Source organism: Mustela lutreola, chromosome 6 (assembly GCF_030435805.1).
Source record: "Mustela lutreola isolate mMusLut2 chromosome 6, mMusLut2.pri, whole genome shotgun sequence".
NCBI classification, from domain to species: Eukaryota; Metazoa; Chordata; class Mammalia; order Carnivora; family Mustelidae; genus Mustela; species Mustela lutreola.
In genome coordinates this window covers 65,053,102-65,078,812 of record NC_081295.1, presented here as the reverse complement: position 1 = coordinate 65,078,812, position 25,711 = coordinate 65,053,102, and the positions used below count along the sequence as shown (strand labels likewise).

Sequence of the window (25,711 nt, the reverse complement as noted above, 5' to 3'; positions counted from 1 at the left end):
ATATTTCATGGTTGAGGCATAGTATAGAAAGAAATGGAAAGCACAGTCCTGATCATTTTGTATACATAGTCTCAATAACTAGGGAGGAATTTGTGGTAGTAAAATTAGGTGCTCAGTGCTCCATCCCCTTTGACCTTAGATGCTCTCCTGACAAGTTCAACAGCATAACTTTGATTTTCCACCCCCCCTTAGGCTGTGGGACCCTTCTAATACTGGATCAAAATGAATCTGGGCTTAGACTTTTTAGAAGGTAAGGTGGCTCTCAGGATTAAACTTACGTGTATTCTCTGTTGCTATTAAAGCCTTAATATAATTAGATTTTGAATCTTTTTTGATGAGTAAAAGATTTTTTAATTTTTAGATTTGCAGTAGAAAAAAAAGTCAGCATTTGCATGGTACAGAACATATTTTTGCCAGTAAGTTGTGATTATATAAATTTTTCTTCTAATGGCCTTGTTTCTTAGGGCCAAGTTATAAACTATGAGGCTCAAACATTTAAAAAGTGTGTAAACTGGTTAGTATACTGTGGGACATTTTTAACTTTGCTGTCTTCTTCACATAGTTTAGTTTTACTCATTCAGGAGCTGATGGTCCATTTTGTGAGTTACCTAAGCACTTCTTGCCCTTTTTTCTTTCTATGACTGTCTTGACTGTTGGACATATTAACTCTTCTGGCAGGGTTAGTCAGTGTCAGAGAAAAGAAAGCAAATCCTATCAGAAGATAATTACCTGCTCATAGCTGAGGTGAAAATTTTATGTGGAAAGTTGAAATAATTGGTCTAAATTAGTATTATGAAGTGCTTACTGCTCCCTCCTATCGACTACAAAAACCAGTGAGCACCTAGGTATGGCATTTCGGCCTCACATAAATCGTGCCCAATTTCTAGATGGGAGACCTAATTTTAATCTAGCTCTGCAATTTTCTGTTTTATGTATGACCTGGGCTGTTCTTCTCTCTCTCTCTCTTTTTTTATTAATCTGTTTTTTTAAGATTTTATTTATTTTTGCAAGAAAGAGAGAAAGAGAATGAGCACGAGCAGGGGGAAGGAACAGAGGGAGAAAGCAGGCTCCCCATTGAGCAGAGAGACCAATGCGGGACTCCATCCCAGGACCATGAGATCGTGACCTGAGCCAAAGGCAGATGCTTACCCACTGAGCCACCCAGGCACCCTGGGCTGTTTTTTCTACCTCTCTGAACGCATTCTTTATCTGTCAAGTGTTTGCTGTGCTTATCTTCCATAATATGAAGACTTTGTGAAATAGTATGTGATAAACTTGAAGAAAAGCTGTAAAATTATGATTGTTATTTTCTGTTCAGCTGCCCGAGTAGCTGTATGTTCTGTTTTCACTTTTTCTGATGTAGTTTTGACTGGAACGATGGTTTGTTTGACGTGACCTGGAGTGAGAACAACGAACATGTCCTGGTCACTTGTAGTGGTGATGGCTCGCTGCAGCTGTGGGACACTGCCAAGGCCACGGGGCCCCTGCAAGTCTACAAGGAACACACTCAGGAGGTAGGAAGGCAGTCTTCCTGGGCCGATTATTTTTCTTTGGATGAAATCCACTCGGGGATGCAAATATGGGGACAGGAAGTTTAAGTTTGGTATTTCTTATACATGTTGGATGTCATTTATTATTTGATTATTGAAACATAAAGTACATCTTGGCCCAAGGAACTAGGAAAGAAGAAAAGGTCAGTCTTCTCATTAGTCTGTGAGAATGCCTCCAGTACTGTAAGTATGCTGTGGCCCCATTTCCTCTAGAGAGGCCTGTCACTTTCCTACCCCTGGATATGCCTGCCCTAAGACTGCCTGGAGACAGAGGTAGGCGGACTTTTCACAAAGACTTCACAAGATTGCCTCTAGGGCTTCAGGAAGGTTCTGAAGGATTTTTCAGAATATACTGGAGCAAGAACATCAACTACTGATTATGAGACAGAGCTTACTGAAGAAGTTGGGAATCAAAAGCCAGTTCATGTGTGTAGGTTCTCTGTGTGTGTGTTATGTATGTATGTATATATATGTAGTGTAGAAAATAGTTTGGTTTTCAATCATATAGAACTACATATATATTTTTAATGGACGTGATGATAAAGATAATCCCTTTTGGTGTTGTAGTTTAAATGTTTAAAAATTTTCCTCCAGGTAGCAGTAGATCCTTCAAATGAAAACTTGCACATTTACATTCAAACTTGTGTCTGCCACAGTGTCTGGCCCATGGAAGGCCTCCCGTCAGTGCTTATTAGATGCAAGAATATTAGTCTTTTGAAGTAAAAAGATTAGTCATGTGAGGATTCCAGAAATCATTGTGTAGCTATTACTATTAAAAATCAGTATCTCTAAGATTATGACTGAAAATAATGGAAAATTTTAGTTCCTCTATTTTTATGGTGAAGCCTCTTTGAATAAATGTACTTATAAATGATCATGTTTTCATAGAATCACTGAAAACAACTTTGGTAAAGAAGAAATTTTAGTTTCAGGATTGTCAATGCAAGAATCCCCACAAAGCATCATGTCCACAATTTGGACATTTTTGTGGTACCTTCATGATTTTTGCTTTTTTCTAATACCACTTTTTTTTTTTGTTGTTTGTTTTGTTTTGCTTTAACATTTTTCCTCTCAAAAGGTTTTTTCTTTTTTTAAAAATTCTTGGTGCTTTATATTGTTTGTCTTATAAATTCTAGGACTATAGCCAACAGGTCATAAAATAATAAGTCTAATTATCTTAAATGAGGTATATTGATTTAATATATTTTTTAAATAACCCTTACTTGTTATTTCACTTATCCTAAAACTGTTATATTTAGGAAGCCGTGGAACTGATAACTAACTTAAAAGGTACATTTATTAGTTTTTAATGTACATTAAAATAAATATGTAATGAATGAAATGAAATGTATGTACCAGTTAAAACCATCTGTTATACATCCAGTGGTGTGGGTACTACTATTCTCTGGGAAATACTGCCTTAGAGTGTTGCTGATGACAGTCACTCAGCCTTTACTTATCTCAGTGAAGGGGGATCAAACTATCTCATGAAATAACTTATTTGACTTTAGATTGCTCTAATGGTTAAGAAAAATTGCCATCTTAAGCCCAAATCTACTGTCTGTCAAGCAACTATTTTTTTAATGCTTTACTCTGAAGTGATGAGAGTGAATCCAGTCCCCTTTTCCAGGGAACCCTTGAAAATGGCCACCATGACCCCTTTTAGTCTTTCCTCTTCCAGATTCTATGTCTGTAATTCTTTTAGCCTGTCTTCAGTTTACATGGTGTCTGTATATTTTACCCTTTGGTAAATTCCTTCACATATTTCCCTTTTTCATAGTCATTTCTGACATTGCCTACATTATTTAATTCTAGAAATGTGATGATCAGTGCTGAGCTTTTTAAGGCTTTGCCACCATAATCTTAAGCCTCTGGCTCTAATATTACCTAACCTGGCTTCCTGTCCATTTCTTGGCCTTGTGATAGTCTTGGGTTACTTTGAATCCACTGGTAAGGCACCTTCATCTCTGCTATTTGAACTGCCGTGAAGTCAGCTTTATATCATTCTATAATGATGTAACTGGGTTTTTTTTTGTTTTGTTTTGTTTTTTTTTTTTTTTTTGAGTTGAAGACCTCTTTTGGGTTTTTTTTCTTTCAGGCTTTTTTTCCCCTTAATTTCTTTTCAGGTGCAATTTTTGATAAGTGCTTACATCATTTAGGGTGCCTTGGCTGTGTGTGTAATGGAGACTACAACTAAAAGCATGTCTAACAATCAGAGTTTATTATCTCACACAACCAAGTATGTGGAGGTGGAATGGGTGCTGGCTTGGTTATTCAATCTTGACAATGCCATCAAATACCCAAGTTGTCCTTGCCTTTGCACTGTTATCCTCAGTGGGTATTCTTTTCTCCTTATGCTGCTTATAGTTGCAAATATCATCTTATCACCTTTCAAGGTCAAAGGGCAAAAAAAGTGAATGTCCCTGTCTAGGGACTTTTTTGAGGAAAAACTTCCTCATAGTTCTCCAGCAGACATGCTTCTTCACATCTGTGTAGCTAGAAGAGCATAGTATGCCCTGTCCTAACCGTGTCACTTATGAGGAGACAAGCAACCATTCCTGCCTTCACCTAAGCAAGGAAGGGACAGAGCTTTTCCCCTAAAGGATAAAATTAGGGTTCTGTGAGCAAGGAATAAAGGAGGATTGGCCCCACTACAATATACTTGTCCTTCTCACATTCATTAGTAAAAATCGAAGTATGCCAAGCAGCGTGATGAATAAAGAAACTGTAGGATACCCTCTGTAAGACTATGAAAGACTGTGAAGAGGAAGAATATCTGGTGATTAACTTAAGGCTTAGTATCATAATACCAAATATTTGGCATTTTTTTCATTGAGGAGTCATACAGCATATATTCAAAGGATGTCTCTATAACAAATATTCAGAAACACTTAAAAGGATGTAAGGGCAAGTGAGAGTTTATTATTAAGAGCTAATAAAAATTTGTTAAATAAGTAAGTAAGTGAACAAGCATAGCTGATTTCCTTTTATGTTTTTTATCCCACCAACATGTTCAAGAATAGCAAATAATGGGTCATTTTTCCCATGGGTAATATAGTATAGAATAAGGATGAGCAGCTTAGTTTCAGTCAATTTTGAGTTGAATCCTGGCTCTGTAACTTATCTGCTGTGGGACCTTGGGCAAGTTACTTGTTTCTCCTAAGCTTTTTTCATTTGCAAACTGAGGATAAGAGTAGTCTATATCATAAGGTTGTTGTAAGTACTTAGAACAGAACCAACACTATAAACAAATATGTGCTATTATTATTATATATAATTATATCTTATTATACTAGAGTTAGATAGAGAACAAGTTAGGAAACCTGCACTTACCCATTTCATCACTTTATAACTGAGAAAATGTCTAATCAATTTTCAGATAATCAGATGAGAAGGTGCTGAAGTGAAAAGGAGAAATCCAAGACCTGGGACCTAGATATATTTTAGGCCTGAGGAATGAAGTGCTTGGTGAAATGGAAAGAAAGAAAAACACGGACATTATCTGTGTGCATGGCTTCTAAACTTAGCATCAAAGCAAGAACCCGATTCTTCTCTCCATTGTTTAACTGCTGTCCGCAGAGGCCATTATGTCTTTTGAGCCCATTAAATACCTGTGGCTTAGCCTGGCTGAGTATATAGCAGTGGAAGAATAGGAAAATTTAAAAACGACTCAGCAAGAAGAAGAAAGGGTGAACTGAGAATTTTGTTTCTGTACTTCATGACTTACAACATGGTGCTATTGAAAGCCATTGAAAGTCTATTGAAAGTCAGGAATGACTTTCAAGGTGACATTGACTCAGCTTAATGTTTATATCAGTATCTAGTTTCCCATGTACTTATTACGGTTTTTAAAAATAGTTAACATTTGTCTTCATTGTCAAAAAGTAATCTTATCAATTTGCTGAATTTAATTTTTAAAGATTTGATCTACTTAAAATTTTTGTTTATGAAAACTTCTCTTTGAAGTAAGTATTGCATACTTACTTAGTATCTCATTGGGTAGAGAATGTATTTAATTATACGTTTTGCGGTAAAGATGTGCTATATGATTAAGATCTGCTTACTTTAAAAAATTAATGACTTACTCCTATGATAAGATAGAAGCTGAAAAGTTTATAAGATGGATGCCCATAAATATATTAATGCAGACTGACAGTGAGTCATGCATTTAACACCAATTTGTTCCCTTTAGAAATTGCATTTATGTTTAATTGTGCAACAGACTTCTCAGCTAAAGAGATCTCTTTTCTTTCCCCTCCCTTGCTTCCTCCTCTCTTCCTTTCTTCCAGGACACAATTGGACTTGATATAGTTCCTTGTGGGTATTTAGTCTCCTAAATTTTGGAGTAGGTTACTGCAGTAAGACTTTTATTACAATTTAAAATAAGTGTAAAGCTTCCCCCCCAAAATTGTGATTATGGAGAAAACTAGTTTCCAATCATGTGTCTGTTGAGTCTTTATGGATTTTACTACAAATAGGATGTGATAGATATCCTTCACTTTGTAATCCTTATGTTGTTAAAGCATTCACTTTTTTTTGTTTGTTTTGTTTAATATCTTAAAGTTTTAATTGTATTTAAAAAGCCAGGTCTGGAGGCACCTGGGTGGGTCAATAAGTTGAGTATCTGACTCTTGGTTTTGGCTCCGGTCATGATCTCAGGGTTGTGAGATCAAGTCCCACGTCAGGCTCTATAACTGGGTGTGGAGCCTACCCAAGATTCTCTCTCTTCCTTTCCCCCTCCCCCTGTTCACATTCCTTCTCTTGGAAAAAAAAAAAAAAAAAAAAGACCCCCCCCCCCCCACACACACACATCTCTTTCTCTTTCTCTCTCTCAAAAAAGAAGCAGCTAGATCTGTCCATACTGGTTGCACATGTTATGGACCAGGCATATTCTAGTCATTGAAGATGCAAATATGAATAAGACTCAGGTGCTAATTTATGTTCTTGACATTCAAGCAAACCATTTAATTCAGTGTGATCATATTGAAAAGAAGTGTCTAGAAGGTACAGAGAGGGCACAAGAGAGATATCATTTGAGCTGAGTCTTGGACAATTAGTAGAAATCCAATGTCTGGTGGAGAGAAGCATCTCCACAGGTGCAGATCTGTGAAAGAACAGGACGTGCTCGGGCACTCCATAGGTCCCTTGGTGTGACTGGAGCCTAGGGTGTATGTGTTTGATTCTAACCTACTAGAATCACCTAAGGGCCTTTAAAAAATCTTCATACCCAGGTCTCAATGTCTGGGGGCTGGAACCAAGCTTTATGTAGTTTCCCAGATGATTCTAGCATGCAGCGATGTTTGGAAGCCACTGCTTTAACTCAGTAGGCATGGGACGCCTGGGTGGCTCGGTTGGTTAAGCAGCTGCCTTCAGCTCAGGTCATGATCCCAGCGTTCTGGGATCGAGTCCCACATCAGGCTCCTTGCTCAGCAGGGAGTCTGCTTCTCCTCTGCCACTGCCTACCATTCTGTCTGCCTGTGCTTGCTCTCACCCCCCTCTCTCTCTGATAAATAAATAAAATCTTTAAAAAAAAAAAAAAAAGAATAGTTCTATAACTCAGTAGGCATTCCGTTCTCATGACCTTAATAAGTATATTGCTTAATATTTTGAGGATTGTAGATTCAAAATGTAGATTAACAAATATTTAATAAAAAGCATGATTTGATTTGCTTTACAAAGGGGTGAACTCAAAGCTTTAGAACTTTTTTTTTTTTTAAAGAAGAGGAAGTGATAGATTTAAATAGATGGAAACTGTAATGGAATATTTTTGGGTCAAGAATGAGTTTCATGCATGACTACTACTGCTCTATCTGTAGTCTCCTGTCATATACTCATTGTGGGTCTCAAACTCTGTGCTTGTCTCCAAAGTAGGTTGGTGAGTGAATCATGTCTAGAACTTAGAACCCCATGCCTCCTACTTTAGATCTGGAAGGAAACATACGTAGATAACATATGTACAGTCTTATTTGATAATTTTGAATCACATGAAACTAGAAGGTTTTTTTTAGTTTAGCTATGATCTGATATCCAGTGAAGTTATCCTATGGAATTATTGGCAGAGCTATTTAAGTATATTTAGAATTTACATTTTATGTGAGACAGGGAGGACTTTTATATATATTTTATATATACATGGATATATATGTGTATATATATTTGTATATATATGTATATATATATTCTATATTATATATATAATATATATAATTATATATATAATTATCTCTGTATATATTTCAAAAAGAAACAGTGGGAAGATAATCCAAAAGCTAATAAAAGTGGTTACCTTTAAAGGATGTGGGGAAGAAATAATCGGGGAAGAGAGGACAAGGATGGATAATTTCTCCAATATAATTTGTATTATACTTTTGGTCTTGGAACAGTTGAAATATTTTACAAAATTAAAAATCACCATTTAATTAAAAAAGAAAAAAGCAATTGCTAAAAATTGAAAACAAACAAATTAATCTAGTGGTATATCAAACTGGCATCATAGCTAGGTCTTGAAAATAATTAACTAGAAATGTTACTTTTAAAATACAGTATTGTGATTGTCTATAACCAAATGAGATATGTCTGATAAACAAAAAGAATTGCAAAGAAGTTGTAAACTGTATTCAGAAAGATCAGTATTATTATTTTGAAACTCTTATGGTATAGGAAGACAATTATCATATTTCATTTCATTCATATGTGGAATGTAAGAAACAGCACAGAGGATCATATAGGAAAAGAGGGAAAACTGAATGGGAAGTAATCAAGGGACAAACCAGGAGAGACTCTTCACTCTAAAAAACTAACTGAGGGTTGCTGGAGGGAAGGTGGGTAGGGAAAGGGGTAAATGGGTGATAGGCATTAAGAAGAGCGTGACGTGATTTGATGAGCAGTGGGTGTTATACGCAACTGATGAATTATAGAACTCTACAACTGAAACTAATGATGTACTGTATGTTGGCTAATTATTTAAATTTTAAAAAACTCATATTAAATTGTAGGTTAAAGCATAATAGTAATTATGTTATCAGAAACCAAAAATTTTTATGTAAGAGAAAATGATGAGAATAAATAAGTTAAAAAGAGATTTTATTTTAAAATTGAGACATATCTGTACAGACTCATTTATTTTTCTATGTTTAGAAAAGTACATATATCCTGGTTCTTTGGACTATAAAGACCAAAAAGCAGTGACAACTCAGTCACAGTGAATATCCCTAGTGCCCAGATTACTGCCTCTAAATACCAAGGAACTGGGATCTTTGCACAGATGGTTGATTCCAGGAATGAGAAGAAACATACAAGATGAATCTAAGACCTCCTCTTGTGTCAGAAAACTATGAAAGGCCAATGGAATGAACATCAAAAGTTTAGAAGAGACAATGTGTAGAGAGATGATACACTTAAATTTCCACCCATTACATGCAGTTGTAATCATTAAGAAACAACCAGTAGGACACCACTGAAGATTACTAGGACAGTGGACTCATTCTGAAAATTGTTAAGATAAAGAATCAAGGCACTTATCTGGCTTTCTTAAATGAATTTTATTGTGGAATAATCAGATGCTTGATGAGGAAAATTTCTCATAACAGAATCCTGGCTAATAATTACAGAAGGAATAGCATAATTAGAAAGCCCACCATTGAGTTTCCTCAGATGAAGTAATGACTGTAGACAAAGGCCATCTATGGATGCTGAAACATTCATTTAACATTGCTCCATCTTCTGAATAGTTTCAGGATCACTAAAAATGGGTAAACCGGCAAGTATACACCTAATACAAAAGGAAGCTTAAAAAAAAAAAAAGATTGAACTGAATGTAATCAAGCCTCTAGACCTAACTTCCAGCTTAAAGAAATGGGAAGGGTGAAGGAGAATGGTAACACCATGAGGAAACAGCCAAATCCAGAGTGTAGAAGATTCTACAGGACCATTAACTTTGTGTCTCCAATAATATAAATGTCATGGGAAGGGTGAGTGGGGAAAGCAAGGTGGGAGAGGAGGACTTTCCTAGATTAGGAACATAACAACTAAATGTAAAATGGATTTTGTTTGGTTTCTGGTTCAAGTAAACCAACTGTGAAAAGACATTTTTGAGACACTTGGGAAAATAAGAATGTGGACTGAGTTTTGGATGATATTAAGGAACTGTTATTCATCTTTTTAGGTGAAAATAGCCTTGTGCTTCTATAAGAAAGAAAAACATCCTTACCTGCTTAATTATGAGTGAAGTGTTCTGATGTTAAAATACTCCAGCAATCGTTAATGGGACAGATAAAACAAGGTGGCAAAATGTTGATGATTTTGGAAAGTATGTGATGTGATACCTGGGGATTTATTATGATATTTTTCTTTTATGTGCATTTAAAAATTTTTATAATGATAAACTTTAAAAACTTGTTTCACATTAAAAGAAATATGTATCCTTTTCTAATCGCTCAGTAATTAAAAGTCAGTGTCCCTTTCCTTTGTATTGATACAGATAAGTATGAACATTCTGGACATAGTTTCTATTTGATGATTTTTAATTAAATAGACCAACTTAAAAAGGGCAATGCTATACAGCAGATTAAAAATGAGCTCTTTGGGAATTGCTTTCAGTAATAAAATCTGTCCTCTCAAACAGTGATTTTGATGAAGTTCAGATTTCATAAGGCAGCACAAAATATTTTTCAGGGTTTTTTTTTTTTTTTCTTTTTGTAGTTTCTCAACTAATTTTCTCACCACTGCCAAGAGTAATTACATGACATAGGCCTTTAGAGGACCCTGGTTTTAAAGCATAACTGCATACCCCTCTTCTTTTTTATCCTTAATCTAACCATCAAGCCATGTCCACTGTTTGAGCAGCAGTAGAGGGGGGAATTGGGAATAGGGAAAGGGTAGAAGACTGGACTAATGTGAGATGTGCTCTTCGTTCATATTTGTTTCTCTGCCCCTTCATCCATTCCAGAAACTTTGATTAACCCTACAGTGCGCAAGGGACGGTGTAGAGCCTGGGGGGGAGATGAACAAATCAGACGTGGTCCTCCTTGCCCTGTTTGAATCCTCACCCGCGGGGGTGGGGGAGTGGTGGAGCTGCTGGGTATCTCCTTGATAATGTGATAAGTGCTGGAATGTATGGAGTACAAGGGCATCCTTAGGTCTACAGGGGGAGTTGGAATTAACTATTCAGATGGAGATGCCAGAGGAATAGCATTGGAGGCAAAGGAAAGTGTAGGCTAGAAGGGGAGGGATTGAGCCTGCAGGCCTGAACAGTTGGCGCCTTGGCTGTTAAGCTCAAATTAGTGGAAAGACACTGAAGATTCTTATATTTCATGCGTATAAAATAAATGTAAGCTGTAAAATGTATGCTTGCATATTCATTATCTGACTTAAAAATAAAACATCCCTTATACTGTTGGAGCCACTGCTTACAGATGCTATCTTCTATCTACTTTTTTTTTTTTTTTTTTTTTTTTTTTCTGATTCTATAGTTCTCTCTCCCTTCATCTTTACTCCCTTCTTCCCAGGAGTAACCACTAATTCTGAATTTCTGTTTCTGTTTTCTTTGCTTTTCTTTTTAGTTTTACTGCTCATGTATGCATCCCTAAACCATTTATAGTTTTGCATGGTTTTGACCTTTGGGTAATAAGCAGCAGCACAGACAAATCTCAATGTTGGTAAGTTGAGATGGTAATGGTAAGTTGCAGGAAACCCATAGTATGAAACCGTTGAAGGGCTTCCTACAGGGGAATGATATGTGTGTTTTTATGCAGTGCAGATCATGGATTGGAGGTAAGCAAGGAGAGATGGGGAGGCCTGTGGAAGGATGCTGCCTACAGTCTAGGTGGTAGCTAGAGTGGGCTTGATGGCTGTAGCCTCTTAAGAGAAATTATATACGAACTTTTAACCATGGTCCTTGGGGATCAAACCCTGTTTGATCTTTCTGTTCTTCAAAAGGGATAAGCCTGTTTCCTGCTTCAGGGTCTTTTCCTGTTCTTCTGCCAAAGCCTTTCCTCTCAAACCTGCAGAGTTCTGTCTTCGCTATACTCAGGTCTCTGCTCAGTGGGATCTTCCCTTGCCACTCTATCAAGAAGTGCCTCCTTCCCTTTTGTTGTTTCCCAGTCTCCTTCCTTGGTTTTGTTGTACTCTCTAGCTTTTCTTTAAAATCATGATCTGAAACTGTTTACTTATAGCCTGTCTATAATCCTTGAGGGTGGGGACTTTATCGGGCTTGTCTAACATTATACCCCTCTTTCCCCTGTTCCTTATACATAATAGGTGCTTAGTAAATACTGCTTGAATGGACTAGTGAAGTAACTTGAAGTTGGGATAATGGAATCTACTCATCCTTTTTTGACTGTCTCCCAAACATTTCCCTGGCTGTAAACTTTTTTTCAGAGCCTGAGGTCAGTGCCCAAACCCTGTTTCCGCTAGACATTTCCACTTTACTATCTTGCTGTCACTTCAAAGTCAGTTATGTCTAAAATTACACATTATCTTCTTTCCTCCAGTCTTCCCATTTTATTAATGCCACCACCACCAACAGTCCCCAAGCACAAAACCTTGGTGTTATCCTGCAGTGTTCTCTAGTCCTAATCCCTCGGGTGCTATCCATGCCCTTGTATGTCTTTGGGGGAGTTTATGATCACTGTTTTCATTTCTGTTTTCTGCTACTGACATTTTAGCTAGGCCTCAAGGCCCTGCTTAGATCCTCTCTTCTGGGCATCAAGCTGAATTTTCCATCCCAGTGCCATTTTATACTTATATCTATAGTTTTTTTTTTTTTAAACAATATCCTGGCTTGTACTGTTAGTCACTTACCCATATCCTAAATTGTAAACACAGTAAAACACATAAAATACTTGAGTTGCCTTTATTTTGTTCTCTGTTGTCCCATTTTTAACATCACCATGTGCGTCCTGTCCTTAGTTTTGTCCTAGTCCTATTGCTTGCACTTTCTTATGGGACTGATGGGACACTGCCATAGTTCTCTTACCTCCTGTCTTTTATTCTCACTAGGGCTGGGTTCTCTCCGAGCCTGTGGGGGCTCTCACAGTTTTAAAAGGTGAGAAGTCACAAGGTGTCAAATTCTGTATCATGCTGGACACGTGTAGAGGCAGTGGTATCTGAGGTGTTGATCTTAGTTTTTAGTTATATCTGTTGTTATCCTCTGAAATGAAAACAAAAGCTCTTTATAACTACTTAGTGATACAGATTGTAAAGGTTAATTTTGCTGGATAAATTACTTAACTCCCACTTATTGAATGCTTATTAAATTGCAAAGGATATAGACAGACATATAGGATGGTTTTGCTCACATGGTGGATCTTCCAGAATCTAGCAGGTATTTAACACAAATTGTAGTAAAATATGGTAAATGTAAAATTTAGGTAGGTACAAGAAAGATGCTATCAGAATGCATGGAATGAAGCATTTCAGTCATTGAGGGTTTTGTCGAGGGGAAGCTTGTTTCATAAAGGATGTAATGGGGCCAAGACTTGGCGGATGAATAGGAGTTCACTAAGCTCACAGGGGCTTTAAGTCCTTGGATTTGGATAATTCATGAAAACAAAATGGAATCAATCTGAGCTCTAATGAAGGGTGATACCAGTGAGTCAGCAAGGAAGGGAGATTTTTATTTCCTTGATATTGCAGCCCAAGGTCATTCCAATTCCACAGTGCCCTCATGGAGCATGATGTAGAGATAGCCTGGCGTCATGATTAAAAGTGGATTCTGCAGTGAGGCTGCTGAGGTTCAGAATTCAGCCCTGCAACTTACTAGCCTTAGGAATTTCAACAATTTATTTAAACTTCTTGGGTTTTAGCACAGTATTTACTTCATAGAGGTGAAGATTAATGAGATAAAACATGTAAAATCCTTATGACAGTATCTGGCACACAGTAGGTGCTCAATAAACATTTGCTGTTGTGTTTTTTTTTTTTTAACATTTTATTTATTTATTTGACAGAGAGATCACAAGTAGGCAGAGAAGCAGGCAGAGAGAGAGGAGGGGAAGCAGGCTCCCTGCTAACAGCAGCAGAGAGTCTAATGTGGGGCTTGATCCCAGGACCCTGAAATCATGACGTGAGCCAAAGGCAGAGACTTAACCCACTGAGCCACTCAGGCGCCCCTATTGTGGTTATTTTTGACTGTTCACATCAGCCTAGAGTAGCAGTTGGCAGACTGCTACTCATGAGATGTGGCCAACCAAGTGTGCTCTCTGATTTGTAAATAAAGTTTTATTGGGATACAGCTATGCCTACTCATCAAGTGTCACCTATAGTTACTTTTGTGCTCTCCCAGGCTAACATACAGAACCAAGTGGCCCATAAAGCCCCAAATTACTGCTCTTTACAGAAGAAATGTGCCATGCCCTGGCCTAGAGGATAAAATCAAGCTCTTTAGCTCTCAAGAACTTCTATGACTATTTCTGCCCATAACAGATGGCCATAGCAGCTCTTTGGCTTTTGCTGCCCCTTCTGTAAGAGGTGCTCTTCACTGCTGGATTGTGGCTTCTTCAGTGTTCCAGCTGATGCTCTCTCTTCTGCATGAATATGGACAGCAGCAGGGCTGGGACTAGGATAGGGTGGGTGGGGCACTTACCTTAGTTACATGATTAAGGAGGACCCCCAAAAATTCAGTAGTCAAATAATGTCTTGATGCAATATTTTTTAAAAATCCCAATTGAAAAAATCCATGATGAGAAAAATATCAGTTTTAAGCAAAGATAGGATTAGTATTACTGATATTTTAAAAACTGAGCCTCCAACATGACTCGCCATGGTACATGTACAAGACAGCAGAGAAGAGGTAACCCATACTTAAGCTACAGCAAACTGCAGACCCTCTGCTTCCTACATAAATGTGGTAGCTAGAATTTTTAAGATTCAGAAGAATCTGCTGGCTGGTCACATTTAATGATGTATACTCAGGTCCACATCAGTACTACTTTAATAAAGAACAATTATGCACATATTTTGTGGAACTTAGCTTACAGTAGCGATCTATATATAATCTGTTGTGTAAGATGACAGAATAAAACATATTTCCATAAGTTTTCAAATGGCTTGTTTGAAATGGTTCACTGAAAGCAGTAAAGCATAGATTAGAATAGCAGCATTGGATAACTAAAGCTGTTTACCAAGAGATCTGAAAGGATTACCTGGTTCCTATAAGCTTTTTCTAAGAAAGGCCAGATAGGGATATTAATTGAATTTTAATGCTTTCTGATAAACACTGACCTGGCAAGCTTTTTTAGACGACTAACTTTCTAATCTGCTTTGACATTTCTACAGGGTGCTTCAAACAGTGATTTGTTGGTAGGTTAAAAATATATATGATTTGTTTTAGTGAAGGAGGTTTGGAAATCATCTGTAGCATTCTGTTAAAATAGAAGGGAATCTTATCTGTAAGGAGTATGTCTGGAAGAATGGGCAAAATGACCTTCCCATTTCTCAGGCACCATGTTGAGATTTGTAGGACTTCATTTGATGTTTCAATGAAGTGAATTAGTTATTCTAACTGGCTATCACTGTTATAAAGAGATAAAATATAATATTGAATTTCATGCTCCTTTACTTTCTAAATGACACATTAAAATATTTTTAGGTCTATAGTGTTGATTGGAGCCAAACCAGAGGTGAACAGCTTGTGGTGTCTGGCTCATGGGATCAAACTGTCAAGCTGGTATGTTAGCATTACTGTATTTAAAACCAAATGGTCTCTTCCATAACACTTTCATTGAGTTTTTTTCTTTTCTAGAACATACTTCTATATCGTTTCAATTATACAACTAATTTTCTTTTAAAAAAACTATAGTAAAGCATTTATTAGAATTTAAACATTTTTAACCTTTTGGCTGTAAACTAACCATTAGCTCAGCATTGATTATTTTGGTCCCTTAAATACTGTTCTGCTTTATATGAAAATAGACTTTAAAGAATCCTTGAGATATGTCTGACTGTTACATGTGTACATATAAATACATAGGTGGTGTATTGTATATATTATGTATATAAACATAAATTTGAATTTACCTCTAAGTAATTGATTTATTCATTTGTTTATAGTGGGATCCAACTGTTGGAAAGTCTCTGTGCACCTTTAGAGGCCACGAAAGTGTCATTTATAGCACAATCTGGTCTCCCCACATCCCTGGTTGTTTTGCTTCAGCCTCAGGTAAATAATTCCGAATTTATCAAAAAAGCCTTACTTGTAGTGAGTGATGGCTTTGCTTTCCCCAGCAGGTGGCACTGTGTACTTGCTATTTGGAGGGAAAAAGGGACCACAGTTCTATCCTTTGTGCTCTTTAGATGGTTTCATTCTTCATCAACCTCTAGATAAGATTTAGCCAGGCCTGGACTACTTTCCAACTATTAATGAACAAATATGGTTTGTCTTAGGCATATCATAACTGGTTATAAATCTTCCAAAATTGGGAACTCATCTAGTTCTTTTTATTAGTCACTGAGTTCCTTCTTTTAGGTGGCATTATCCTTGGTTTGTTTATTGGAGTAAAGGTGGCTAAGTCTGAGTAACAGTTACAAAAGGTATAACATGTGCTAATTAATGACAAGTATTTATGGTGAATGACAAAGTAAAATTATCACTCTATTTCTTGCTAATTTTGTAGCTTACGAAAAATATAAATTTATAAAGAAAAAACCAAAAATGGTATCCTACATAATCCCTCTACTAGACTTACCATATGTACAGTGAGGAAATTCAAACAGCACATAAAGATGCCAAATAAAAAGTCCTCATGCCTCCCCCTTCATAGAACCATGGTTAACTTTTTTTGTATTCCTCCATAAAAATTCTTATTCTTTTTTTTTTTTTTTAAGATTTTATTCATTTATTTGACAGACAGAGATCACAAGTAGGCAGAGAGGCAGACAGCAGGGGCAGGGGTGGGGCAGGAGCAGGCTCCCTCCGAGCAGAGAGCCCAGTGTTTGGTTCCATCTCAGGACTCTGGGATCATTATCTGAGCCAAAGGCAGAGGCTTTAACCCACTGAGCCACCCAGGTACCCCCCAAATTCTTATTCTTATTTCAGAATATATGGTACAAAAGTAAAAAATGTTTGGGGCACCTGGGTGGCTCAGTTGGTTAAGTATCTACCTTTAGCTTAGGTGATAATTTTGGGGTCCTGGGATGGAGCCCCACAGTTGTGCTCCCTGTTCAGTGGGGAGTCTGCTTCTCCCTCTCCTTTCGCTCCCCTCCCCCTCGCTCTCTCTTTCTCTCAAGTAAATAAAATCTTAAAAAAATGAATAACGTTTGTGGGGAATACGCCCAAGTAAAAAGTCAGATGTCTTTAAGGGCTGAATTTGCTTAGTGATGTTAGGTTTTATGTGCTTATAGCTATAAAGTTTTTGTTGAAATTATACAGGAAAATAATATAACTGTGAATCAGAAAATCTCCCGTCCCAAGTTCATTTTCCCTGCTGAAAACATTGTAAAAAAGCTTTTGATTGTGACAATTTTTTAGTAGCTTAGTCCAGTATTATAGTTGAATTGGGTGACTCATGCGACCATTCAGGAGTTTTTAGACTCTAGTTTTAAATAAATTTGATGGAAAAAAAATTCATAAATTATATTTTATAAATTATATATGAATTTATATTATATTCTTAAACTTATGGAATCAACACAAATTTAAGTTAGAAAAAGAGGTACACCATGTTTCTTTTATTTGATCTACCACCAATAGACACTTGGCTAAAGGATTTTCTGAATACCTTCCTAAAATCTCTGACACTTTAATATACATTACTTCATTTTTCTTTTAGATGATTTGTGTTGTGTACAGAGTGCCATTAAAGCTATAAAAAGTGTAGGAATGAAACAAAGGTGAACAACTAATTGTCACAGGCAAGGCAGGGTTGCTCTGCTAGGCTGCCTCCTCAAGTCACTTTGACCTTGCCTCTATGAACAAATAGTGGGAAGGCAAACTGATGTCTCTGAGTATTCCAACGTGAGGATTTATTAAATTACATCATTTGGGGGGAATATATTCATAAATACAGCCTGTATGACACTAATGACTTTCTTCCTTTCTTTCTTTTTTTTTTTTTTTTAAAGATTTTATTTATTTATTTGACAGACAGAGATCACAAGCAGGCAGAGAGGCAGGCAGAGAGAGAGGGGAAAGCAAGCTCCCTGCCGAGTAAAGAGCCCAATGTGGGGCTCGATCCCAGGACCCTGGGATCATGACCTGAGCCAAAGGCAGAGACTTTAACCCACTGAGCCACCCAGGTGCCCCGACACTAATGACTTTTAAAAGTGTTTCTTATAGAGCAGCAACACCTTATAGATTAGTCAAAACAATGACAACAACCTTCCCAGTCTGGATGATGTCAGTTAATTCTGATAGTGAGAATCTGGTAATATGAAGATAATAATTATTTTAAGATTTGGACCTTGAAATGATAAATAAATGTACCTTTTTAATCTTTTAAATGTTTTCCAATTTGATGAATGGAAGATGATACCTAATTTTGTTTTGACTTGTGTATTTGATTACTAGGGATAGTGAATATTTTTTGTATGTTCATTTACCACTACAGTTTTTCCTTTGTGAGTCTTGTGTTCATGTTTTTGGCCCATTTTTCTACTGAGAACTGTTTGTTGTTGTTTTTCTGTATTGATGTGTGAGCTCTGTTTTATATTTAAGAATTGGTCTAATGTATCTTACATATATTTTCCCAATTTTTTGTTTTTTAACCATTTTATTTTCTTTTATGTTGTATGTATGTTGTATATGCATTTAAGTTTTTTGGTATTCAAAACTGTCAATTTTTTGCTTGATAGGTTTTTGGCTTTCATTTAGGATGACAAGGAGTTGGCTCAGTGAAAAGTAGGAGGCCTTGCATGGCATGGAAAGAGAGGCCATTGTAGGCTGAGAGAATAGGATGTCCAAAAGTAAGAACTTGGCACATTTGAGGTACTGAAAGAAGACCCGGGAGACCACTGGTTAAGAGGAAAAGGTCATAAAAATGAGGTTGGGCAGTAGAGGAGGTGCCCACCTTATGTACTGGATTCAAGATTTTGGATTTTATCCTATGGACATGGGCAAGGCACTGCAGAGGTTTAAGCAGAGGAGTGATATGATTAGGCTTGCATTTAACAAAATTCCTTCTGGCTCTGTGTAGAGAATAGTTGGGAGGTGAGCGGGAGTGGATGTGGGAAGATTAACTGACAGATGAAGGAAGGTATGGATAAGGATGGCTGCAGAAGGGCTGGCTGACATTAGGCTGACTCAAGTTGGTATTTAGAGATGATTTTATAATATGTACAATAGGTGAAGAGAGAAGGATGAGTAAAGAGTAACACCTAGATTCCTGCCAAGGATAAATTGGTGGGTGGTTAATGTCATAACTGAGGTAAGAAATACGTTTGAAAGAGAAGATCTTGAGTTTAGTTTTAGAGCACACTGAGCTCATGGGACAAGGGAGTTGTCGATGAGTAGGGCGAGTTTGGAGCTGAGACATCTAGCCTCGTGAATAAATTGTGTCATTGGCTCATAAATGATAACTAAAGCCATTGGAGTAAGTCAGAGTCCCCAGGAAAGATTAAACAGAAGAAACCTTAGACTAGAGCATAGGTTGGCACACTATTGCCCTCAGATCAAAATGACCCACTGACAGGTTTTGTGAACAAAGATTTAGTGGAACACAGCCATGCCATTCTTTTATAGATTGTCTGTCTGTAACTTCTTTTGTGCCATAATGGCAGAGGTGAGTAGCTGTGGCAGAGGTGAATGGCCCTTGAAGCCAAAATTACTTATGTTGGGTCCCTCACAGGAAATGTTTGCTGACACTTTGTATGAAGAGTCTTGAGGGGACATAAAGCAATGGAAGCCCTTTCATGCAGTTTGGTTGTTTAGGGGAAGAGAGAAGAAAATAGCTAGAGGAAGAGGTAGAGTGTGTCTACTGTTGTCTCCTCATTTAATTATCTAGCATCCTCCAAATAGGCTATCAGAAGGATAATTGTTCTTTACTTGCTACTAAACTCTGTTAATGCTCTGAGTTGTTGAATTATGTTGAATGGGTTCCATAGTAAATACAACGTCACAGAAACCCTTTTCCTTCTGTTTATTTTATAATTTTCTTTATTTTAAAAATTTTAAATGACCAAATGTCCCTCAATTTTAAAGCATTATTAGGTTGAAGACACTCAGAACTGGAAATCTTCAGGTAAATTGTGTACAGACAAACATGTCCATTAGATTAAGGAATTTCCTGGATTCTCAGGTAGGAGAAAGTAATAGTAAATTCTGTGTATAGAAGTTCAGTTAAGTAAAAAATGTTCAGTGTTTGAAATTAACAGCATGGTTTTCTAGAATGAAAAACAGTATACTTTTAAGATTATTACTGTTATTTTCTAAATTTCTAAGTTGTCTGAGTTAGAGTGTTTTGTCCATAATCTGAGTTAAATCTTTCCCAAGATATTAAATCTCTTGGGATGGAACTAGTAATATATTTTTCCTTGGCACATTTCCTTTTCCATGCCTAAATTTCTTACTGGATTTTTAAAAATTTTTCTGTGGCATAGCTAATTGTAAGGCTGGGTGGATATTAAGTAAGTGATAGCAATATTGATGTGCTGTTCGAATTAACTAACCCTTTAACCTGCCTATGTAACTTGAGTTAGTCATCTTTGTGCTTTTAATTTAGTGTAAATGCTAATGAATTTCATGCTTATAGTGAGTCAGTTCTGTAAGATGACCACAGTTTAGCATAATGGTTATAATTTTACTATAGGTGAAAAGCCCTAATACAGAAAGTATTGGTACAAGTTCAATTAAAATTCTTTTAAGGATGTGAATTAGACTGACATTAGCATCCTTTTCTTTGAGTAGGGATGCCCTTTGGCCTTATATCCTACAGTTTCAAAGAAGTCATTTCAAACCCTTCATGAATTAATGGTATAAGATAGATCTATCTTCAAAATGAACTGAAACTTAACTTCCTTTCTGGTGAAGCAGTGAAGACATGTCTGGTGCAAGCTCTAATTGGCAACATCCATAATAAGCTGAAATTAATAATGAGTATAATTTTACATATTTGGACAAATATTAATAAGTAAAACTCCTTGAACTACTGATATATTTTATAAAAATTCCTTTACCTTACTATTGCATGTAATTTTGTTGATGTATATTATTATTTAAGGTTCTAAAATTATCTTCATTTGTTTTTAATCATTGCTCTTTTTATGACTGAGACTAAATATAAAATCTGATGGTGACAAAATCTTGAACTAATACACCTGTGTTTATTTAAATGTCAGGCAAAATTCTGTGTATTAGCCTTTTTTTTTTTTTTGTACTTGTCAGAATTCACTCATTTATTTAACAAGTATACAACATGTACTGTATGGTAGGCCATGTAAGATGTAGGAAATCCCAGAATAAGCAAATAAAAATTGGTTTCCATATGATACAAGAAGTACAAAAAAGATCCACTTGGCAATCTAAGGGAAGAAATGTAACAAACACCCTTTATTTGGGCTGAGTCACACACACTCCTTTTGCTTTTATGGTGGTCTTTTGTGTAGCATGGTATACATAATATTGAGTATGGATGTTGCATAAAGAATATTCAGTGTATGAGAATGAATAGCATGAAAAGGCTTATTGTGTGGAGAGTTAGCAATATAATCACAAAACTTAACTATCTGCATATTGTAAATAGGTATTATTTAAACAATCTTTTATCATCACAATGTCCATTTAGTTGAATAGAAAAAAAAGGTTATCTGTTTAATGACATCATCTTCATGTATTATATTAGAAATAAATATAAATAGCAGCCAGAGTTTCTTTTGTTGAAAGTCAAAGAAATTCTGAACCAAACCACTTTAAGAAGACAATTTATTTGCTTGCATGGTTGAAATGTCCAAAATTACATCTGGATTTATACACATGGCTGGATGTAGGACTTAGAGGATGTTCTTGCCATCTCTTCTGTTTTTGTTAAGTTAGTTTCGTATCAGGCACCATGTGAAAGTAAGATGGCAGCAGCTTCAACCCCTCTATCCTTTCTGGTTTCCGTCCAGTATGAAAACGTGTGAGACTCCTTCTCAGACATCTAAGAAAGTTCCATTTTCTCTCTGATGACCCACGTGAATGTTTCTAATCTGATCATGGTGCCTAGGAGAGGAGGATGTGATGTGTTGGTTGGGGCCCAGCTTACACCTACCGTTGGGAATGGGAAATGAGAGAGAGGGTGGTATTCCATCTCTTACACCAAGAATGGAAAAAATGAATAGTGATTAGGTGGGAGTGGTTCTACGGGGCCTATATTCACTAGACTCTATGCACATCCAACACTAAAATCAAAGGGATTTCACAAAATATGGACCTGTGAGGTATAAAATATACTTTAAAAAAATTGGATAAAGGAAAGCCATTTGCCAACTTTTATGATTTTAGAAACTCTTTAGAAGGTTTATTTATTAAGCATTTGCCATTTTCCTTCATAATGATTTTCAAATAATAGCCTCCTTAATAAAGTTGAAAAGATTTGAAGTTTTTTCTTCCACTCTACAAGAGGAGGGTTTGTGGTTCAGTAAAGGATGGGGCACACTCTGAAGCTCTCACTGTGCTTTTGCCATTTCAAGTGAAATGAGGAAATTTGCTTACCAAGCTGTATACAATGTATTAGGAGGCAAGTGAACATCCTTGCATATTTTCTTGACTTGTTTTCATGCATTTTCTATCAGGCATGTGTATTCTTTTACATAGCTGAGTGCCTTACACAAGCAAACACTAAAATATTTTTAATTACTATTATATAAGATATAGGAAGTAAGCATCTTATTAGAATTTTGAAAACCTATTGGAGGTTAATTTTGGTTGTTGAGAGGGACATTGGCAGTGAGTCAGTCAGATATTAAGTGAATGAACACTGTTTTCTGAAAGATACATTGAAAGCCGTTGAAGAGACATTGAGGAAGAAGAAAACAGTCAGGGTTCCTGTTTCTTAGAGCCGCAATCCAGTGGAAAAGAGAGATCCTGTGGAAAAACAAACTAGCAATGGATAATGCAAGGAGTGTGAAATTCTCTGGAGAGGTAACATAGTAAGTAGAATCCAGGAAATTCCTTAATCTCATGAACATTGTCTGTACACAATTTACACTGCACTGTCCGAGACAAAATTCTTCTTTCACCACTATGACCTGACTTCAGGTCATGCTGCTTAATGTCCGTCTCTTCATTCCTCACTTGGAAAACAAGGATGACGGTAATACTTATTTCATGGAAGTTTTGAGAAGGATTAAGTAAGTTAATATGTACAAAAGGCTGAGAACAGTACCTGGCACAGAGTTAGGGCTCTATAAATGTTACCTTCTATGATTAACGTGTGTGCTCAGAATTCTGTGGGAACACAGGTAAGGATTCTTGAGCTTGGCAAAGTTGGCTGGTCAGGGTAGCTAGTTCTCCACTCTGAGAAAACAGCGTTCAAGCTGTTGCTCCAGTAACTAAGCATTAAGAGATGAGAGCTGGGAAGCAAAGGAATGGGAGGTGGCAAGAACAGAGCATATTTGGGGAGTATCTGAATGACCGTGGCATGTGTTTGTGTTGTAAGAATTACCAGTGCTCCTCTGGGGAACTTGCTCTGGGTAGAATCTGGAATGCTTGGTTGTGTGATGGTTTACAAGGTCAGTGATCCTGAAACCTGACTGGCCACTGGAATTGTTGGGGGAGCTTTAAAAAAGCAACAGGATTCTGGGCTCCATTTTAGTCCTGATGAATCAAGTATCTCTGGGAGGCACATTTTTTAATTACCCCAGCTGAACCTAGCGATCAGCCTCTTCTGGAAAACGCTGTTCTAGTCTACAGCATAGCTTTGTTTGAGATGCCAAACTAATAGTTTATTTCTGCTGGTGCAATGGGAATTGCATGCTTAATATTCATCTCTCTTTAAAAACCCACAGAATGGTTTCAGTGCTGAATTCAGAGAGGAAGTGGTTTCTGTAGTTTGAGAATGCCTTAGTTGTCCCTCCCGCCCAAGTGTGTTGTTTGAGTTGTATTATGGTCTTCATCAATTTTCTTACTTTGTCTTCTTGCTTACAGACAGGAGCCTGCTATGAAACCTACTACAATCTTTGCATAAGAAATCTCAACTGTAAATTTCATGGTTATGGAAACCAAAGTTGTGAAATATTTGTTTTTACAAATATTACAAATGGCAGAAGCTTACATGATAGGCAGTCATATGGTTAATTATGTCACTCAACTTCTTATAGCCATTTATATTTTAAAGATAATACAGGAGACTATAGCATTGAAGTCATTCCAAGAATTGAGTCACCTTCGAAGTTAGATGGTGTTTACAAATCTGGAACTAAATTTGTTAGCATTGGCTAAGTTAGGACAGGCCAAAAGGGGGGAATTTTTAGAGATTTAGATCTAGATTTACTTTCCAAAGCATTCTAAGGTTCTCTAAGGACATTGTGTTTTATCTAGTTCATGAAAGTTGTTAGTAGGACAGAATTAATATTTCTAAATTACATGAGATAGAAGGGAAGACTATTTAAGCTCATTACATTAAGAACATTAATATGAAGTAAACTTTCTTTTGAACCATGAAAACTAAGTTACTGCTATTACAGACTCCATATAATTGCATAAGTCATAGCCATGCCTGAATGAATGGGTCTGGTAGTTAAAAAACAAACAAACAAACACACTTCATTCTATTCTAAGAAAAAAGTCATATTACATTTGGTAAGCATCTGACATTTCAATTCAGTTCAATTATTTGGGCCCAATATGCATCCTTTTGCTGCTCAGTTCTTTGCAGAGTCAGATCCAATGTTGACACTCATTCTCCCTCCTCACCTTACTCTTACCTGCTGTGGCTTGAAATTCAACATAGTAGCATCCAACATTTCCTATTCTGCACTATGCACCGAGACTCGCTGGTTCTGTTGCCAGTGGCTGGCCTGCCACTGGTAGGGGAAGATGGTGGCACTATCATAGGGCCCTGGTCAACGTCTGGCTGTCAATGAAGGGTCAGTTGTCTGGAAAATGCAATTACTAAAAAAAACCAACATAAGTACAGATATCTCAGTGGCTCAGAGTTGAGTGAGTCATGGTACTGTTGGGCCAGAAGCTGTCTCTCCTACCTGGAAAATAGAGTGAGGAGGATGAAGTGACAAATGTGTGCAACAGAAGTGACTGTCAAGTAAATGGAATTCTTAGCTCCTTCAGAGCAGTTCCCTTCTTCTGGTGTCTTTCAAGTTAACTGCAAGATGGGACAACCTAGGCAATGGCTTTTCTGTGTGTGTGAATGCTGCTTGACTGTGATGGTAAGGAACCAAAATATTGCTCCAGAGAGATGTGGAGTGGACACCCACCCAGTCTTTGTTATTGGGTGTTTTGCTTAATCTTTTTTTCCTATGTAAATATGCATGTCATATAAAAATACATGTAGACATGTGTTTTTTAATTTAAATTCAGTTTAGTTAACATATAGTGTATTATTAATTTCAGAGGTAGAATTTAGTGATTCATCAGTTGCATATAAAACCCATCAACCACCGCCCTTGATGTCCATCACCCAGTTACTCCATCCTCCCACCTACCTCCCCTCCGACAACATTTTTTGTTTTCTAGAGCTAAGAGTCTCTTATGGGTTGCCTCCCTCTCTGTTTTATCTTATTTTATTTTTCCTTCCATTCCCCTGTGTTCATCTGGTTTGTTTCTTAAATCCACATATGAGTGAAATCATATGGTATTTGTCTTTCTCTGCCTGACTTATTTTGCTTAGTAGAACACCCTCTAGTTCCATCTCTGTTGTTGTAAATGGCAAGATTTCGTTCTTTTCTGATGGCTGAGATAGATGTACACATACACCCCACATCTTCTTTATCCATCCATCTGTCTGTGGACATCTGTGCTCTTTCTGTAGTTTGGCTATTATAGGTGTTGTTGCTATAAACACTGGGGTCCATGTGCCCCTTCGAATCACTTCGTAGTGCAATTGCTTAATCTTTTAGTGAAGTATAATACACATGTGGAACAGTGCATAATCTTAAGTGTACAATGCAAAGAATTTTCACAGTGAGCACATACAGGTGTGTATGTAGCCCCCAGATCAAGAAACAGAACATTCTGAGAGGCTCCCCTACCCCACTCCAGGGTGGGTGACCACTGTCCTGCCTTTTAATAGCAT

General features: G+C 36.9%; 1 protein-coding gene across 1 annotated transcript in view; it reads left to right on the top strand.

Annotated features, from left to right (window-relative positions):
• Positions 1–25,711, top strand: part of PEX7 (peroxisomal biogenesis factor 7) — an 88,662-nt gene that overhangs the window by 1,540 nt on the left and 61,411 nt on the right. The window contains exons 2-5 of the mRNA XM_059177455.1: positions 193–250; positions 1,364–1,514; positions 15,139–15,216; positions 15,600–15,708. Coding sequence (XP_059033438.1) covers positions 193–250; positions 1,364–1,514; positions 15,139–15,216; positions 15,600–15,708 — 396 coding nt within the window. The remainder of the gene's footprint in view (positions 1–192; positions 251–1,363; positions 1,515–15,138; positions 15,217–15,599; positions 15,709–25,711) is intronic.